At 38.9% G+C, this 15,141-nt stretch overlaps 1 protein-coding gene across 1 annotated transcript in view; it reads left to right on the top strand.

Annotated features, from left to right (window-relative positions):
* The first annotated feature begins 3,026 nt into the window (after nucleotides 1–3,026).
* The window catches only part of pnn (pinin, desmosome associated protein), a 30,177-nt gene continuing 18,062 nt past the window's right edge, over nucleotides 3,027–15,141 (top strand). The window contains exon 1 of the mRNA XM_039741210.1: nucleotides 3,027–3,187. Coding sequence (XP_039597144.1) covers nucleotides 3,075–3,187 — 113 coding nt within the window. The 5' untranslated portion in view covers nucleotides 3,027–3,074. The remainder of the gene's footprint in view (nucleotides 3,188–15,141) is intronic.

The following is a 15,141-nucleotide window of genomic DNA, read 5'->3' as shown; positions in this document are numbered from 1 at the left end:
AGGAGAAACTAATTACTGGGGCAGTGTTTTTAGACCTTTCCGCTGCCTATGATACAGTGAACCACAGAGCACTTCTTTTGGAATTTGCTAGAACCATACAAAATAATCCACTGGTTCATATAATCGAGTCACTACTGGTCAATAGAAGGTTCTACGTAGAAATGGAAGATAAAGGGAGTCGCTGGAGGAATCAGAAAAATGGACTTCCTCATGGTTCAGTGCTGGCTCCTATTCTGTTCAATATCTATACCAACGACCAGCCTGTGTTCACCAACATTAGGAGGTTCATTTATGCAGATGATCTCTGCTTAGCCTCCCAGTCTGTTTCCTTCCAAGATATCCAAGAGAGTCTTACCAATGCCCTCAACAACCTCTCAGAGTATTACACTAAAGGGTTCCTTAATGCCAACCCAGGGAAGACATCTTAACAATAGACAAGCAAACACAACTTTAGAGATCAGGTGGAATAACAAAGTACTGAAGAACACCAAACATCTTGTTTACTTAGGCATCACTCTGGACAGGACACTGTCTTTTAAAGAACTCTAAAAGAAGATATCCAGCAGGAATAGTCTCCTTAGCAAACTAACACACAGATCCTGGGGAGCAGACCCTAAGACCCTGCGGTCAATGGCCATGGCACTATGTTATTCAACAGCAGAGAATTGCGCATCAGTGTGGGCTAGGTCAACCCATGCCAACAAGGTTGACCCTGAGCTAAATAGTTCATGCCGAATCATCACCGGCACGTTGCGAACAACGTGCCTTCCTGCTTTATACAGGCTGGCCGGGATTGCATCTCCCCATATACAACGAGAAGGTAGTTCAAGAGTAGAAAGGTTCAAGCAACTGATGGACTCCAGACACCCACTTCACCATCACCATGAGGTAAACTGCCGACTACCTTCTCGTTGCACTTTCGCCACAGTGGAACAACTTACTCCAAAGCAGTCCACAATACATAGGCTCGAGAGGTGGCGACAGACTGACCATAGACCTCCCAATGAAGCCCCTTCTACACCTCAAGAGCATCTACCTAATGGAACATCTCTCTCTAGGAAAGACTGGGTCACGCTTAACTTAGCTAGGTCAAAGGTGGGCAAAACAAGGGACAACCTATTTAGATGGGGCCTCACAACAAGCGCTAAATGTCCCTGTGGTGAGCCCACCCAAACAATGGACCACATTCTCCATGAATGTTCCCGAGGCCCAACATGTACCGATGAAGATTTTAAGAATGGAAATGACACCACTCTTACCTGGATACAACAGTGGTGTGACAGGATATGATGATGAATGTAAGGTATTACACGTAGGAAGTAAAAATGTTAGATTTGAATATACAATGGGATGTCTGAAAAACGTAAGTACCGCTAATGATAAAGGACATGGGGAGTCATAGTGGACTTGTCACTAGCAACTTCCAGACAGAAGACATTAAGAAGGTTGACAGGATGTTAGGTTATATAGCATGATGTGTAGAGTGCAAGACCAAGAAGGTTATGCTTAAGCTTTATAATACACTGGCGAGGCCTCATCTGGACTACTGTGTGCAGTTTTGGTCTCTGGGCTACAAAAAAAAGACATAGCAGCACTAGAAAAAGTCCAGAAAAGTGAAACTAGGTTGATTTCAGGGCCGCAGGCATGAATTATGAAGAAAGATTAAAGGAGCTGAGCCTTTTCAGTTTGAGTAAAGGAGGATTAAGAGGTGATGAGACTGAAGTGTTTAAGGAGTTACTGCGGTGGATCCACACTTACTGTAAAATGAACTTAACAAGAACATTTGGAAAATTGTTAAGGGTAAATGTTGTACAAACATTTGGATGTTTTCTTCATACATAGAACCACAGACACATGGAATAAGCAACCAAGTACTATGGTAGACAGGAGGACTTTAGGGACCTTCAAAACTAGACTTAATATTATGTTGTATTAATCAAGTGGATAGGATTACCAAGCTATGTTGGGGTTGAATAGCCTGTTCTTGTCAAACATTTCCCAACGTTCTAGTCCCACGTAGGCCAATGTGGAATTGTAAATCAATCTAACCTGAATGTCTCTTGTGGAGTGGGAAGAAAAAACAATGCAGATATGGGGAAACTCTACATAAGAAAAGTTTGGGTAAGTCAAGACGCTCGACTATTGGGTTAGCAGCATATGTTATGCCCCTCATTGATGAAATAACAATACAGAGAAGAGGTGGGTCTTCAGCCCTGATGAACCAGCAAGAACAGACCTTGATTCTTTTGTTAACATGAAGATTCTATAAAAAGCCATTTACGTTATTGTTTTGGAAAGTCTATAGTTGTTAAATGCAACAAATCTGTTTAAATTAACTTTAAATAAGAAAACGTAAAGTGTCGCGGACCGTACATAACTCACATATTTACATTTACTGTGTACTACTTAAGGGATACAAAGCTAAAATGTAACAAAATAAGGAACAGGCAGTGTGTCACCCTAAACAAGTCGCTTGACCTACCTTAGCATGAAGTGTATGTGCTCTTCTCCACTGAAAACGCATTAATGCTGCGAACCATAAGGAGATACCACATAAAATAAACTTTATCTGCAATTAAATTAACACACAAAGCTGATGATGCATTTACACTGGAAGAACTTTTTTTCCCACCGTCTTCTTTCATCAATGAAAATACTCACCAATCGGATTAAAAATATGTTACAATTACAACCCTTCTATCATTTACATAACATACAATTTTCTCGAAACCGTAATTTCCACGTTTTTCTTTGACTGGCCAGACGTGTATACGTAAACACAAACAGCCAAAGATAAAATAACGAACGATGCAACCTTTCTCTGTGATAGTGAGAGTTACGTCACTTTCGCGCCGACACTTTACGTCTCACACAACCTATACAAACGTTAGAACCAACCGCCACTTAACCTCTCCACCGATTGGCTGAGCGGCAGACAAAGCTTAAATATGTTTGGATAATCAAGCTGCCAATCAAGTGAAACCCACTAGGAAGGTTTAGCTGCTCCACCGCGAAAAGGCCCAGAGATGCTTTGCGAGTAGGAGTGCTGTCGTTGTGGAGAAGGGAGAGAGAAGATGGCGGTGGCAGTGCGAACTTTGCAAGAACAGCTCGAAAAAGCAAAAGAAAGCTTAAAAAATGTAGACGAGAACATTCGCAAATTAACGGGTCGTGACCCCAACGAGCTCAGGTATGGACAATTTCAAATAATTAACATATTCACTTCAATATGATAAAAGTGTAATGTTTCGTGAGAAACTGGCCCTTGCCTCGAGGTGGCTATTTTGCGGTATTTATTAGGAGTTATAGGTTGCTGGGGGGAATGTACACATCTTTAAAGATCGGAAGCCTAAAATGCATTTATAGTGGCCTGCAATTATGTAGTCTGGGGAATGGAATAGTTTGTATTTGTTCCTAACGACGAGTTGGGTTTCTGTTACGAGAGAGGAGATTTTATGCACTTAAATCCCCGGCGAAGATTTGGTCCTTGTTAATATAATTAGATTAAAATGTTTAAGGTCATCCTCTGTTGGTTACTACTAGTGATGCATGTTTTCCGAATGATTATGGTCAAAGAAGGACAGCAGAGCTGTGTTGTGGGTATAGTGACTAAAATGGGCCTTGATATCTTTCACCTTTATTTGCCTTTCTTAGAGAAATAAGTTGCATGTGTAGCTTAAAATAATGAGAACTCTTATAAATTACAAATCTGAGACATCCATTTGCTTTGGAAGATGGTGAATATTAATGAGTAGAGCACCATGTAGGAAGCGTGTTATTTTCTAGTTGTATACTCTGTTCTGTCACTTTGAAATATAAATTGCCGGGTTCCCACGCATTTGCTTACGGTGTTCTCCTTTACAGATCCCTTGTCACGTAAGGATGCTGGGTATCCTTTCATTTCTCCCAATATGCTGTGTGTGTGTGTGCGTGTTTATTGGAGGGTGGGATTTTCTTGAAAGTTGTGTGGTCGTTTCAGCGTGATCACCGTAACATCACCGCTGTAGTTGTGGTTGATTTACTTTCTGAGATGGCTAGTAGAATATGATTGTGAGTATACAAATAGAATAGTGTACTGTCGAAGCTCAGGGGTTCACGAAACCGAGGGCCCGCAAAACATTTTACTCTTCACCGCTCACATAAACCCGACGCTGCGAAGCACGGCATGATTTTGAATTCATGGTTTCTGCTAACCGTATCCACAGTGCATGATTTTTGGTTAACATTAGACCAAATTAGTTAAGTGCTTAACCGAAGCATACTGTTGTTATCACATATGAGATCAAATGTTATGCTATATCTCTAGCCCAGGGGTCCTCAATCACGGTCCTGGAGAGCCGCAGTGGCTGCAGGTTTTTGCTCCAACCCAGTTGCTTAATAAAACGCACTTATTGCTAAAGTAACACTTCTGCTTCACTTTAGTGATTTTGAGCCCTTATTGCTTAATTTTGTCTTAAACAGCTATTTTAATTGCTCCTTATTATCAATAACATGCAAATGACAAGAGAGAGCAGCATTTCTCCATTTAGCTTCTTTACATTTACACCTGTGTGTATTTATCTGCACTATTGGGTTTAATTAAATACTTGGAAGAAAAATGAAGAGAAAAAAGTGAAGGACTGAGAATTACTCGTCCATTTTAGCCTTCAAATCATTTGCATGATAGAAAGGGAAAGAAAATCTAGGATATGAGAATGACCTGACATAGCAGAGTTAATTTAATTTCATAGCTTGTTAGTGCTTTATTGGCAAGAATTGCTTTCTAATTAAGCAACCAGGTCAGAACAAAAACCTGCAGCCACTGCGGCTCTCCAGGACTGGGATTGAGGACCCCTGCTCTAGACCAGGGGTTTTCTACCGTTTTACATGGTATACCCCCTCCAGGAATTGAATATTTTGAAATACCAGCATTTTGTAGTCTTATTATGCACACACAGCTAAAGATGAATCTTTAATCTGTCATTTCAGTTAATGCATTTTGGGATTTTAACAAGTGGTTACTGTTAGTTTTTTTTTTGTGTCTTACAAACATAAATTAGTACGATGTTTACAAGACAGTGTAGTGACAAAATGCCAGTTAAAGTATAATCAGAAATTTTTAAGCAAAGGCAAATCACTTTTGTTAGCTAGGTGGCATGTTAACACAAGATAGAAGTGAAATAGAAGTGAAAGGAAGGATTGCAATAGCAAAAACATCTTTTATGCTATTAAAACCATACTTAAAATCTAATATATAACAATGACAACAACAAATGAACATTCTAAATGTTTTGTTTGGTCGGTCTTAATGTACGTTTGTGGAACATGAACTGTGAGCAAAACAATGAAAGGTAAACTAGAGAGTTGTGAAGTGTGTTTTTGAAGAATGCAAAAAAAAAAAATTCAAGATGGGTAAAGTAATAAAGGTGTATTAAAAAGAGCACAGGTGAAAAGACATTTATAAAGTGAAATAAAAAATGGGCAATTAAAACAATAGGGACGTATCATCAGTGCCGATGATGTTAATGTTGTGTTGCTTAGTTAAAATTAAGGGTAAGGGAGCAAGAGGAAGGTGGGGAAACACCATCAATAGATATGCTGTGAGATTATTCAGGAACAACATGAGTTGTATGATTTTTAGTATGGCAAGAAAGAGAAAGGTGGAAGACCATGATTACCAACATCTGCATTGAACATGACACTTGGAGAAAAGGAGAAGTTGCACATAAATTCCTATCAAAAGCAGTTTTCGTAACTAACATTCTATTTAGGTTAAGCCAAACACACACACACACACACACTCTGCTCCTGGGTTGTCCTAGTTCCTGTATTTATTTTTAAAGGCAAAGGTGAATGTTCCTGGATATTGACTAATCTGACCAAAACATTTACTTACCACAGTTGGTTAATATTAGTAAACTAAAATAATAGGAGCATTTATTCAGTTACTAATAATTAACATTTCTCTTGCTCATATTGCTTACTCTACATTTGTCTGACAATTTGTACAACTGTCATTAAAATTGTGGCACACTTAAAAGTTTACCAAAACAAAGTGTTATAATGTTGATGCATTTGACCATGAGATACAGAGACAGACAGACAGACAGACAGATGCGCACACGCACTGTGCAAACTTTTTTTTTTGAGGAGTGTAGTGTGAGAAAGAAAGTGCTCAACGTGTTAAGATGGTCTTTTTCTTGCAAATACGTCAGTTTTGATGCAGGGTTTCCAGGCAGCCTCCATTGCGGCATGGATTGACTCAGATGGGGAGCTAAGTGGTGGACACGGAGGAGGAAAATGAGGTGGGGTGGGTGAGAAATGGGAATTAAGCCGTGGAGCATGGAGACGGTGTGTGTGGCTTTTTTTTTTCTGCCTCTCCAAGGGCAACATTTTCCTAGATGTGTTTTGTGTGTGCTGCCTCAAGTTATATCCACCTGTAGCCCTCTACAGCTCTGTGATTCAGTAGTTCTGCTGGGCAGGTTTTTGTCACTTGGTTTACTTGACTTGAGTCTGATAACCCTCCCCGAACCCTCATCTTAACCACAGTGTAACCAGATGTTCTCGTTAATGTATAAAATAAAACAACAACCTCCTCAATGGAATGGAGCTCTGGAGGGTTGCAGCTAGAGTCTATTGGTTTCTTCACATATTGTGCTGGTTGTGATCCTGCAGCCCTGGTCAGTAACTACTTTGATAATGGACTACATTAAATCAACAGTTAAACATCTTGAGGTATACTTATTAAAAAAAAAAAAAAAACACAAAGTGAGATCTTTTAAAGACTATCTTTAAAATTTGACTTCAGAGCTGAAGCAGACTGTCCTAAGGGCAGCCCCCCAGTTTGAAATTCCCTTTCCTAGGTAACTTTGTGATCTGCTCCAGTTTCCTTTGTATGTGGAAATTGGCACAATTTAAGTGTAGTTAGTGACATGGTATTGAGAGGAAGAAATCTTATTGCACCAGATGTATGGTGATTTTTAGCATTGAATAAAATTTTTGGTGAAGTAGTCTGTAGAACCTGAGGACAACACCTAGCTTTCCTTTAGCTCTAGTGTATCTGGTATTAATGGACAAGTTTTGGACATATGCTGCTCGGTGTTTTGTCAGATTTAAATTTTTACTTTTTTTTTAGTGGTTAGGTTATTTTGAAAAATGATGTAGGGCTGTTGTAAAGAGGACAAGAAAGATGAAATGGACAATTTCTGTTTCTTTTATATTTGCATGTTGTATTTTGAGTATTATATTTCTGCTTAGGTCATTTAAACTTTCTACAAAAGAAAAGTTAAAAGCTTGTGTACAGTAATTCATAAATTTCTGCTTTGAATTTTCCGATTTTTATATCTTTTGGATTGCTTGGTTCCAATATTAAGTGGATTATACATTTAATATTACAGGTAAAATTCTGTTAAAAAGAAATGCCAGGGACCTAAAAAATTGTTGTAATGAAATTGTGTTTGTCACTAGTGCTTTCTTTAACTTGTGTCCAGGCGTTTGCAATCATTTCAGTAGCTTCTTTTGTGTTAATTTTAATCTCCTCCTGTCTACAAGATAGGCTGACTAGAATTTTTCACAGCATTTCCTTGTGATAATACACTTTCAGGGTGTGAATGATGCCCAAATCCAATGGCTGAAGCACTGTCTTGCAATTGGGTGGGAGGAATTCATTGCAAACATTATCTAAATGTGGAAGCATGTTGTCGGCAGCAGAGTTATCAATCAGAAGCCGAATCATCCTTTTCTTCTTCTTCTTCATATTGTAAGGTTTCTGAACTCTTAGGATCCCCCCACTCCCCACCCAACGGGAACGACACGCTGAAGTGCATCCTGAAGTGTGATTGCCACGTCTGTGGAAGATTGTTTGTCCATTGCTGGGACAGGTCAACAGCAGGCTCCCAGCACTGCAGTGAAGCACCTCGGAAGCAAATCCTAAAAGATCGGGGTCGCGCTACAAGTCCCAGTGTTGCACCCCAAAACACGAGGCTGAGTCTCAGTACTTCAGCAAAACTAGTTTTATTCAGCTTGAAACAGGAACAGCATGGTTTTTTATTGTAGCGGGATCTGCCACTCTCTTATACACACACAGCAGTCAGGCAGGGTTGTAGCCAGGTTAGTGGCCAAATAATCCTGTTCCCTTTACAATATTCCTTGCATCACCCATCAAGCTCTTTTCTTTTTGCTTCGGTGGCAAGCCGCAGCAGAGCTGTGAGCCTTCTGTTGCCCCGGCAACGAATAAGCAGTCTTCCACAGACGAAGTGATCGCACTTCGGGATGCTCTTCAGCGTGTTGTCCAGTTGGGAGAGGTTCCAAGAGAGTTTAGAAACCTCACATTTTCTTGAATGAGTGTCGCATTAATAGGAATGTTTTTTGAACGAGCATCTCTGAACCACATAACTGTTTTTTCGACGTCTTCAAATGCAGCAGTTCACTTACGTTTGCAACCCGAGATTTTTCTTTTTTGGCTCGGCCTTTCAAGAAAGTTGACAATGTTGATGGCAAAATTCCTAATTCACTGGCAGTGTTTTTTTTTTTCTTTTTGCCGCAATCGAGAGCTGCAAAAATTACGTTTTTTTTTTCTTTTTTCTAATATGAACTGTTATCATTTTTTCGTGTCTGCCGTTTCTATAGAAGGGTGACATTGAGTTAAATTTTAGTGGAAGTTTTTCAGATGTTGACATGCAGTAAGCAAAAAGGTATCGCTGAAAACCACAGAAAACAAAAGCAGCAAAATAAACAGTACAAGGAAAGTTTGAAGAAAGTTGCAATGTTTCTGTTTGGGGATCGTTGTGCACAACTGAGCTGCGACCACAGAACTAGCTGCTCTGTGGATGATTCATTCAGGCTTTTCAAGGTCTTTGGGCACTGCGTTGTAATGAAAGTATCTGCGGAATGTACTTCATAGTAAAGAGATTTCTATAGACTCGCGTCATATGGGGAAACTGTCAGGGGCCATAAAAATACTTCATTGTAAAGATATTCGTTGTAACTGAATTTTACCTGTACATTTATTCATGCAAAACATTTTTATTTTAATGAAAACCTCTTGCACTGTCCTCCTGTGTGATTAGTATTCTTTTGCAATTAATACAGTAACTTGCAGGCTACAATTTAGCATAAATTATCCCACAGTCAATACTTATGTACATAATGATGACAAATGCATAAGAAGGGTGCATACTGTATTTCTAATTGGACAAAAATGTCACTGCAAGCATTTTCCACAGTTAAAATGTTTTCTGTATACAGTAACTGTGCACACCCTACCAGGCAAAAGATTGTACACACCCAGACATTCCTGTTTTAATTAGAAATTGTTACATTTTTATTAAGATATTTTTTAACTAATTTAAAAATATCGGCAAAACATTAGTTTTTCTAATGGCAACTGCTGCTTGAGATTATTATTATTTTTTTTTTTGTTGTTGTTCACATTTGATTGCAGTGTCCAGTTTTTAGCATCCATTACTTCAGTGTACAGTTGGTTGGTTCTCTTAGCTTATCTTTAATTAGTCAGGTATACTGTAAATGCTAATTATAGAGGAACATTTGACATTGCATTAGCACCTGTTATTCTATTCACTTCGGTTGCAGTGTACTGACATTCCTAAAGTTCAGTTCTGAGGTTTAGAATGGCCAAAATGAAACAGATTTTTTTAAGAAACCCATCCCGTCTCTCTCTTTTTTTTTTTTTTTCTCAGTGAAGGTTATTCCATGTAACAGATTGCTAATAAACAGATGTTCTCCTACAAAGTTGTTATATTAACCTCTTGCGAGAAGAGGGCTGACTGAATAATAAAAATAGGGTTAAGGCCCAGATTCACAACTGCACAAGAGAAAAAAACATCAGTCTGTAATTTGAGAAACAAACACACCTTACAAGTTGTCAGTTGGCTTCTTCTTTAAATACACACCAAATATCAATATTGTGTGACACTTGGGATGTATTTGTAGTTTAGGGGTTCTTAACTGTTTTAATCTGAGGACCCATATATGAAAATCTGTACAGTACTGACACCCAAGAAGGGGATTATCATAATAACAACAACAACAAGAGTCCCAAAGAGCCAAGTAGCAATGGCCATATAATTAAAAAGTAAACATTTTTGTTTCAAGTATGTTTCTCACATGACTATTACTGAAAAAGAAAAGTGAGGAAGAAATGGCTTGTTAAAACAATACTCCATTCATCCAGACCTGCTTATCCTGAGCCAGAGTCCCGTGGCAGCTGATGTTCTGTCCCAACAAGTATAGTACTCAAGTTAGCATCAACCCCTGAACAAGACACCAGTCCACAGGGCAAATTTGCCATTACCAGTCCAGCTAACCTGTGTGTCTTACTATAGCGTCCATTCACAATACCAGTTGATGGACATTTATCAGACCACTTTAATACAGTGTGACATTAAGGATTTTTTCCTTGCCAAGGCACGTTAAACTTCATGCAAAATGTTCTTTCCACCGCTGCAAAAAATGTGATTTTATTTGTATGCAAAATGCAGTTTCAATGGCAATGAACAAGTCCTCTACATCTCATTCCAAATTCACTGTTATGGCATACACCCTTCATGATGCCCTGAATATTGTCACATTTTTGTCTTGCACCTGTTTTCATTTTGAAATTTCAATGTAATGCTATAGTCTCCCCACCTCAAAAGCTAGTGTCGGTTTCCTTCTCTGTGCCTATCTTTACTCTTTCGACTTGTGTGAACTTTTGTAATTTTACTACACAGTCATGTAGCAGCCCATAACAAACGTTTATGAACAATAATTAAGAAAACTTCTCTAGCGTGTCGAGGGGAGCAGGGCAGGGTTTGCCCCTTTTTGGAGTCTTTAGAGCATCAAAGGGTGGAAGAATGACAAGCTGAGCACAAGGGGCCTCACGTATAAGTCTGTACATAGAATTCACATTAAAACATGGTGCACAGACAAAACTGGAAATGTGCATACACACAAAAAAATCCAGATAAATAAATCCATGAGTACACCAAGTTTCATGCACTTCCCCTTTATAAATCCCAATGAGCGAGAAAGTTAACCAGTCTATGCCCCACCCCAAGTCCTCCCAGAATTTTGCATATTTGAAAATGCAAATCAGTTTAAATAGTCCATTCTGTTCAGTGTTTTTTTTTTTTATTTAAAAAAAAGACAATGGCAAAAGCACTTGCGTCGGGGAAGAAAAATTCATGTAAATGCACAGTGGTAGCAAGGAAAAATGTACTTTTTAATGGCTTTAAGCAGTGGTACAAGTAACAAAAGGAAGTTAAAGTGATGCTGCGTGGCGGAGATGCGTGAAAGTTCTAGTTCTGAAAGTTGCACAGTCCCCGGAGAAAAGGGGGTGTTAAAAAAGTGGTCAGGTATCAAAGTCAATGTGAAAAGCGTGTCGCAGTCCACCTTTTGTTTGTTCTGTTTCAGACAATATTGTAAAAGCTGACCCCTGTGCTGAGAACGTAAATCCAACTGCTGCTGTGCCCAGCATGCCTTCAGATGCTGGATGTGCACACACCTCAGAAAACCACTGGGTGACTATCTGGCTGTATGCTGACGGACTCTGTTCTGGAGTCACAAAATGCAATAGTGGATGCTGTAAGAGATATGGCCAATGAACCAAGGAATATAAGGGCAGTACTATGTGATTTTGATCACCAATTCAATTAATTGGTTACAGAATAGATGCTGCATCTGCTTATTTGTGCTTACGTTCTGCTAATTACATTCAAATGAACACTGTATGATTTGGCTGATCATTTGGTGTTTCAGGATGAGGTTTATCATATCGCATCTTTTTAAGGGACCGGCAAGCCGTGATTGTATGCCACATTATGCAGCACGCTACATGCTTACACAACAAGACCTGCTTTCTGTGCACTATAGAGCAGCACATTAATAGAGTGGAAATGCCTTACATAAGCAAATTCATTTTCTGAAGGTGCCTTAGTGCTGACACTACAGTATAAAGCACCACAATGGATCAGTTCTCCGTTGTTTACACGGCTCTTTGAAGTGACTCGCTATTCTTAAAAGGACTGTTTTGCCTTTTGCCGCACTAGTTGGAAAAAGCACCTGCAATTGTGCGGAGTTGCCATTTTTTACAGGCTCTCCTGCTATAGATAATGTTATGCCAGCTAATCCCTTTGTTGAGTCATCTATGGGTGATGCAACTTGTCCAGCACCGTTGTAATAGCAATGTGTGTGCAGTTGACCACTCTGATTACATTTGAAAAACCGGACGTTGCTGTGAATTGCGCTTTGATGTTTCCCAGTTCAACCACAGTTTAATGAAAACTTGCATATCTGGATGATAAACGGATAATACCAACCTTTAGGACTGGTATTATCTTGTTGACCAATCATGTATTTCACAAACATCACAATTTCACTTTGAAAAGCTGCTAAGGCGAATAACCCAAGAGTGGACAGAACTTGCAAAGGAGCAGGAGGAGCACAATTCCTCAAAGTCTGGTTTTGTAAAGCAGACTCCAGTTCCGCACACAGCTCCAAGAGAATAGCTCATGGAAATCGAAAATTGACTTCGAAGCTAATCATCATCTATAAATACGTGCTCTCTTCTAATTCTTCCATTTGTGATAACTTCTAACGGTGCTAAGGCAGCCATAGTAGTTGTAATAGTTTGGCCACTCCATGCATCATTATACTGTTACAGAATGATTACAATCAACTGAATTAAATTTGTAAATGATATGCAATTAATTTCGGTATATTTGATACATCCTATGTCATTGATCTAAAATCTAAATAAAGAAAGGCAGACCACAGAAACAGTAGGGCTGCTTTGACACTGGTTGCTGCCTGTTTGCAGAAACTTGCGTATGCATGTGAGGATGCCATGAAAACATGCGTGGCTTTACTAGTTAAGTTTTTGTACGTCTCAAAGTTTGTATGGAAATAGGTGTGTGTGCACTGTTTACACATGTGACCCCTGGTCTTTCAAAACTGCTTTTTAGTCCTAGTACTGAAATTGTTGAAATGCTGAAAGTGTACCACTTTAAAAATGGAGTTGTTCTGTACTACATTTTCAGTACCGATATCTCGCAACCCTACTGTTTATAGATACATGCAGAAATCCATGATTAATCTTAAGTATACCTTGTGCAGTGTTAGTCTCATTTTGTTGCTTTATTTGAAGAAAAACTTTCCTTATTCCCATTATTAACTGTTCTAAAAAGTTCATCTGTACATAGTGTTTGCTCTTGGCAGACTGTTGGGGGTTGCTGTTTGATAGTCATATGGTCTGTATGTCTATTTGGATTTAGTGAGTTATGGATTGTCTAAAATATTTTAACTTTAACTTGAAAATTCAGTGATGATTTTAGAAAAGGTTTATTGAATTATAGTGGCAGTAGAAGCAATCCTTACTTAGCAAGACTAAATACAAACCAGCAGAATTTTTGCAAAACCTACCACAAATTTAAGTGTTTCATTTAAAAACTATAGTTTTAAGCACAGCATATTTTGCCTATAATTTGATTTCTTGTCATTTTTTATCAGAACCTTTATTTTTAGAACCAGGCTGCTAGCTACTGATTTGTATAATCAACTTTCCTTCGTTTCTGACTGCAATACTGCAAATCTGGCAAGGAAACTTGTTTTTGCTTAATAGTATTGGAATATCTAAGCTTTGTGTTCAGTTAATACAGTTGCAAACAGGTTTAAAATGTGTAAAGTGTAGATAGTTTCCTCAAGATGTATTGTCCGCAATATAGTCTGCGTCTTTTTGGGCATGAATTTATCTAACAAGTTGCAGAAAATGTAACAGGAATCTGTCAGTTTACTTGTTAGGATCTCCACCTAAAATGGACCATTCCCTTTCATCCTGCAAAGAGGGTGCAGACCTTTAAATATCTGGGAGTGCAGCTGGATGACAAATTGGACTGGACTGCCAATACTGATGCTCTATGTAAGAAAGGTCAGAGCAGACTATACTTTCTGAGAAGGTTGGCATCCGTCAACATCTGCAGTAAGATGCTGCAGATGTTCTACCAGACGGTTGTGGCGAGTGCCCTCTTCTACGCGGTGGTGTGCTGGGGTGGCAGCATAAAGATGAAAGCCGCCTCACGCCTGGACAAACTTGTTAAGAAGGCAGGCTTCATTGTAGGATTAAAGTTGGACAGTTTAACATCTGTGGCAGAGCGACGGGCATTAAGCAAACTCCTGTCAATCATGAATAATCCACTGCATCCACTTAACAGTGTCATCTCCAGACAGAGGAGTAGCTTCAGTGACAGACTTTTGTCACTGTCCTGCTCCACTGACAGACTGAGGAGATCGTTCCTCCCCCACACTATGCGACTCTTCAATTCCACCCGGGGGAGTAAATGCGAACATTAATTTTATTTTAATTTTTTCATTTTTATTACTCTTTAATTTAATATTGTTTCTTTGTATCTGTATACTGCTGCTGGATTATGTGAATTTCCCCTTGGGATTAATAAAGTATCTATCTCTATCTATCCTTATCTATCTAAATCTTTGAGCTGAAGGGGTTTGCTTGTCAGTGTTATTTTTCTAGCGCCACATTTAAGAGCTTTGTTAGCCTTGCACAAACAAAGTACAAAAAGGGAAAACAAGTAAACACAGGTTACAGCTATAAAATATTCAGAATTATAAAGTACAATTTAAAAATACCTTTGGTAAGAATCTTCATTATTGTGTAAGCCTCAATTGGAAAATCTCATTTTTTTCAATCACTAAATATCCACTGCGATATGTACAGTACAGGCCAAAAGTTTGGACATACCTCCTCATTCAATGTGTTTTCTTTATTTTCATGACCATTTACAGCACTCCATCACTCTCCTTCTTGGTCAGATAGCCCTTACACAGCCTGGAGGTGTGTTTGGGGTCATTGTCCTGTTGAAAAATAAATGATCTTCCAACTAACCTGACTTCGGCGCCACACAACTGCTGGTCCCAACCACACTGATAAAGCAAGAAATTCCACTAAATAACCCTGATAAGGCACACCTGCGAAGTGAAAACCATTTCAGGTGACCTGTTGAAGCTCCTCTAGAGAATGCCAAGAGTGTGCAAAGCAGTAATCGGAGCAAAGTGTGGCTATTTTGAAGAAACTAGAATATAAAACATGTTTTCAGTTATTTCACCTTTTTTTGTTAAGTACATAACTCCACATGTGTTCATTAATAGTTT

Source organism: Polypterus senegalus, chromosome 18, assembly GCF_016835505.1.
Source record: "Polypterus senegalus isolate Bchr_013 chromosome 18, ASM1683550v1, whole genome shotgun sequence".
NCBI classification, from domain to species: Eukaryota; Metazoa; Chordata; class Cladistia; order Polypteriformes; family Polypteridae; genus Polypterus; species Polypterus senegalus.
This window is presented reverse-complemented; position numbering and strand designations above follow the sequence as displayed.